We start from the raw sequence: 5,173 nt of genomic DNA, 5'->3' as shown, positions 1-5,173 counted from the left end.
TTAGTGTAAATAGTATATAATACAAACAGAAACCCTGGTGAACTGTAAGCATGTATCTGTGGTCTGTAGCTTTGTTGTGATTCTGTGCAGAATATATTTATGAATTCATTGACTGCAAATGGTAACAGCACCACCCACAGTAAGATATTGATATTGCAGCACACTTGTTTTAAAGGGCAACCAGCTCTTGAGTTCTAGAACTGGTGGATTACAGGCAAAGACACATTTACAGGATTCTTGTTGGAATACATGATGTGTGTGTTCTGAGTAATGCAATCATCTACAAGTTGATGAATCAATAATTCAGCAGAATGTATTTAAATATTTCCAGCAATACATGGTTTTACATGGACAATTTTGATTAAATGCAGAATGAACTTTCAGCCTTAATTATTTTTATTGCTTAAAAACAGTAAAAAAAAATAAATAATAATAATTAATTGACAAATGTCAATTGACAAAAAGTCAAATGTCTATAACTGTAACTGACATTACCTGGTTACCATGAAGATCTAATTTAACCAATTCATGGCAATTGGAGAGTGCTTCTATTTTTCTGATGCAATTCAGATTCTTCAATCGCAGGCCAGCCTGCTTGACCACAACAATGTTACCACGGTGCTCTTGGTTGGCAGTTCGTCCATGCTCAGGTATTAATGATTTGGAGTTGGACACTAGAATGTCACTGGACTCCAGTGGGGGAACACTTGAAGTTCAACCTATTAATGAATGCTCTATAAAGCAAAGCAACAAACAAAAAACCTAAAAATGAGCTCAGCTGTGTTCCATGGCAATATTTAGTTCTGTTAGAGAGCATAAATAAAAAGAAAGAATAAATACTTAAACAAACAAACATCTCATACTTCCCACGTATCAAAAACACCACACTGACTTTAACAAAATACAAATAAAGAACGTGAAATTTACTTCATATTTTAAAACAAGAGGTACGTATATGTCGTCTTAATAGCTAGTCAGCAGATACACCAAACGTTTTTCTATGGGTTGATCGGGTTATGAGAGTAAAATAAACTCATGACAAGCGAGTTAACCCCCAATTCATTTACGAATAAGTGCATTAGAAATTACTTCGAATATCTACCATGTCACACACAGTAATAATATAATTTCTAAGGTATTTTTGTACTATTTCTCGCACTACTTGCCTGTTGAAGTTCACAATTACGCCTGTAACTATGGCGACGGTACAACTACGGAAAGCAGGCCACTGTCGATATGTATACTTTAAATATTATTCATTTTTGTCTGTTGGGATCACTTTTTATTAATTTCTCATTTGTTTTCTTGTATAAAATGTAAATAATTACTTACGTATTGTAATACAAATAATTACTCGTTAAGAAGGGTGTTTGTATTGACCCGCATAAAGATGTCTTCCGTGAAACATGTAATGTGAATGCAATTTATGTTATTAACATCAGACACACTTTAGTGTACGTTGGAAATTAAGTAACTTAAATAATCTAATAAGCTTCTTTGCAGCTGTTAATGTCATATAAACTGTAGCTCTATATTTAAAAAAAAAATACATATTTTACCCTCACAAAAATGGCTACCGGTACTGTTTTCAGCAGCTTCCTGGTTTATTTTCTAATCACAACAACTTGAGAAGATCTTGACAAGATGAGTGCGCACCAGATATCGCCAGACGCTTCTTTGCAAAAAGCTACAAAGGAAAAACTTGACAAGTTTAATAAAATTAGAGGTACCGGGTATTGCTTTTTCGTCAATCATGTGGAAATGTACTCAAATGTAACTTGATGTAGGAAGCTGCATTAAGTTACAATGAACTTTAAATTACTGTATAGCTTTTTGGGGAGAACAAAACTACCATATGGAGACATGTAGTACGGTAAACGTCACAAATGACTCCAGTTTATTTAGTACAGTGTGGTATTACAAATGGCCGAGGGAATTATTTATTTATTATCATTCATTTTAGATTTGTTGAGCGCTTTAAGAGAATGTCTTTTGCTGATTTGGCGCTATTATTCTACTGTACACTACCTCGGAATGTTGTTGATTTTTTGCAGACCCGCTGTAGGCAGCTTTAAAACATTGGGGCCATATGACTAGATTACTTTACAACAAGCGAATACACAGCTATATAATGCAGTACATTCATGGCATTTTATTTTTGTAGGCAAGGCTGTACAGACTGGCGAATTCTGGGACATAGTTGTTATCACAGCAGCAGATGAAAAGCAGAAACTGGCCTATGAGCAACAAATAGCTGAAAAACTAAGAAGAAAGGAACTTCCACTCTGGGTTCAGTATCATGTGTTTGCTGACCCCCCGGGAGTTAAAATAGGCAAGTACTGTGATGAGTGTTCAACAGATTTTCCTTCTTGCTCAGCTAAGCAATTTAAATGCAGATTAAATCGAAAATTTTTGCAAGTAAAACAAATTTTGTTTTGTTTTTCAAGGCAATGGCGGATCCACATTGTATTCCATTCAGCACCTGCAAGAGCAGTATGATGACAAGTTAAGCACATTTAGAATCCTTCTAATCCATGCAGGTAATTTAACCCCCTACCTATGACCTCAGTTTTGGGTGGTTATTGTAGTAAATTGAAATTCATGTTAGACTTTAGCAGTACTGGCATTAAATATAATTATTCTTTTTCTATTTTATTTATTGTGGCCCAGAGATACGGCAGACATATTTTTATTGCATGTATTTCTGCATGCTGCAGAAACTGTTTTGTCACACTTAAGTCCCAGGGACTGGCAACAATCAACATTTAAAACAACAAACATGATCACAAATATAAAAATATACAGAGTTATTTTTAAAACCCTATTGATTTCTAATACACACTCACTGTAAACCCAGAATATATCCTAGTTGGCAGCAGCAGTGGGTTGCAAACGATGGCACTGTAATGTATACTGCTTATAAGCTGTTAAAATGTTGTCATTTCTTGTACAGTGCATTAAATGGAGTTCTAATATTGTAAACTTTGAGTTGTGGTCAGAATATGAAAAAAAAAACCAATATTATTATTATTTGTTTATTTAGCAGACGCCTTTATCCAAGGCGACTTACAGAGACTAGGGTGTGTGAACTATGCATCAGCTGCAGAGTCACTTACAACTACGTCTCACCTGAAAGACTGAGCACAAGGAGGTTAAGTGACTTGCTCAGGGTCACACAGTGAGTCAGTGGCTGAGGTGGGATTTGAACCGGGGACCTCCTGGTTACAAGCCCTTTTCTTTAACCACTGGACCACACAGCCTCCTATATAGATATTATGTAAATGCATTCCAATCAAAATGTGTTTTTCTTTACAATTATATATTTTAATATTTTCCCCTATATTTTCATAGGGGGATATAGTCAGCGATTGCCTAGTGCAAGTGCACTGGGAAAAATCTTCACAACCCTTCCGCTTGGAGACCCTGTGTACCAAATGCTGGAGCTCAAACTGGTTATGTACATCGATTTTCCTTCACACATGGAGCCTGGAATTCTGGTGACCTGTGCTGATGATATAGAACTTTATTGCATAAAAGAAAATGAGACCATTAGGTTTGATAGACCAGGTTTTACTGCTTTAGCCCACCCCTCCTCGCTTACCATTGCAACCACCCATGGAGTATTTGTTTTGGAACCAACAGTGGAGTCGGAGCATGGCGTGCTGGAGTACAGGTCGTGTCACAGTTTTCTGCATAAGCCCAACACTAAGACAATGTACGTCAGTGGGGCTGTGTGCAAAAAGGTGAAGCATGACCCACGTTCATTTGGTGAACTAGGTGATAACAGCGCTGATGAGTTTGTTTACACAGATAGCACTTATTACATTGACCATTTGACTGCAAAACGGTTGCTGGTGCTGTTTAAAGAAATTGGGCCCCTTGATTGTGAAATAGATGCATATGGTGACTTTCTCCAGGCACTGGGGCCAGGGGCTACTTCAGCATATACCAGAAACACAGCTAATGTCACTAAAGAAGATGCAAAACTAGTTGAAGTAAGAGAGAAGATATTCTTTCTCCTTAAAGGAACGCCGCTTAATGTAATTGTCTTAAACAACTCCAAATTCTACCACATTGGCACTACCCAAGAATATCTCTTTCATTTCACAGCAGATCTGAATCTAAGGGCTGAACTTGGTCTGCTTCCTAAGGCTTTTAGCATCTGTCCCAATGATGCCGCTCTGAATGTCTCAGCTTGTGTTATTCACAGCCTTGTGGATCCAAGCTGTACTGTTGCTCCGGGCACAGTGATTGAATACTCCATACTTGGTCCTAATGTTACTGTAAGTAGAAACAGTATCATCAGTGGCTGTTGGATAGCTGGTGACACACACATCCCGTCAAACACCTTTATGCATTCATTGAGTGTGAATGTGAGTGGAGGCAAAAAGTTTGTGACTGTAGTATTAGGCATAGATGACAATCTGAAGAAAAGCGTTGCATCAGTAGCGGATATTGTCGATCTTCAGTTTTTTGGAACAAGCCTACTGATGTGTGTTGACCTTTGGGGTCTATCTGCTTCTGACCTGGTCTCATCAGGTGACAGATCCGGGCTAAGCTTATGGAATGCCAGAATTTTTCCAGGGTTCCCTGATTTGCAGAGCTCGGTTACAGCATCTCTGAAAATGCTTGAAGCTTTGCACAGCAAATCCAGCTACAAACTTCCCAAGGAAGTTCAGTTGCTTTGCTTGCAGGAAATTATTAATCACAAGGACATTGGGGAAATGCTTAAATTCAGACAACATCTTTATGAAGAAATAAGTAGGCATAGGGCAGCAGTGTGGAGTAGTGGTTAGGGCTCTGGACTCTTGACCGGAGGGTCGTGGGTTCAATCCCAGGTGGGGGACACTGCTGCTGTACCCTTGAGCAAGGTACTTTATCTAGATTGCTCCAGTAAAAACCCAACCATATAAATGGGTAATTGTATGTTAAAAAATAATGTGAAATAATGTATAAATAATAATAAAAATAATAATAGATTGAAGAATAATACCAAATGAGCTAAAGATGATGAGAACGCGGAAAAGAACTATCGATTGTTGAATGACCCGCCAGTCTAAGTAATTGCAGTGGATTACAAGTAAACATGCGCTTGAACTATTTGTATGACTACATCAGTAAAGTACACCATGTTGACTGCTATGTAAATAAAACAAGGAAATCTGTATATGAA

General features: G+C 37.6%; 1 protein-coding gene across 1 annotated transcript; it reads left to right on the top strand.

Moving 5' to 3' along the window:
- The first annotated feature begins 1,376 nt into the window (after positions 1-1,376).
- On the top strand, positions 1,377-5,173 carry fpgt (fucose-1-phosphate guanylyltransferase). Its single transcript, XM_034008457.3, has 4 exons — positions 1,377-1,726; positions 2,165-2,332; positions 2,448-2,540; positions 3,352-5,173. Exons 1-4 carry the CDS (start codon positions 1,645-1,647, stop codon positions 4,794-4,796), a joined length of 1,788 nt encoding a protein of 595 aa, XP_033864348.2. The 5' UTR covers positions 1,377-1,644; the 3' UTR covers positions 4,797-5,173.

The sequence above is a fragment of the Acipenser ruthenus genome, chromosome 10 (genome assembly GCF_902713425.1).
Source record: "Acipenser ruthenus chromosome 10, fAciRut3.2 maternal haplotype, whole genome shotgun sequence".
In the NCBI taxonomy this organism is placed as follows: Eukaryota; Metazoa; Chordata; class Actinopteri; order Acipenseriformes; family Acipenseridae; genus Acipenser; species Acipenser ruthenus.
This window is presented reverse-complemented; position numbering and strand designations above follow the sequence as displayed.

What these genes read in the sequence shown, in the direction of transcription:
- fpgt (XM_034008457.3), top strand. Translation starts at nt 1,645, where the DNA reads ATGAGTGCGCACCAGATATCGCCAGACGCTTCTTTGCAAAAAGCTACA. An exon ending in CAAGTTTAATAAAATTAGAG is followed by an intron (nt 1,727 to 2,164) that starts GTACCGGGTATT and finishes TTATTTTTGTAG; the next exon opens with GCAAGGCTGTACAGACTGGC. An exon ending in AATCCTTCTAATCCATGCAG is followed by an intron (nt 2,541 to 3,351) that starts GTAATTTAACCC and finishes ATATTTTCATAG; the next exon opens with GGGGATATAGTCAGCGATTG.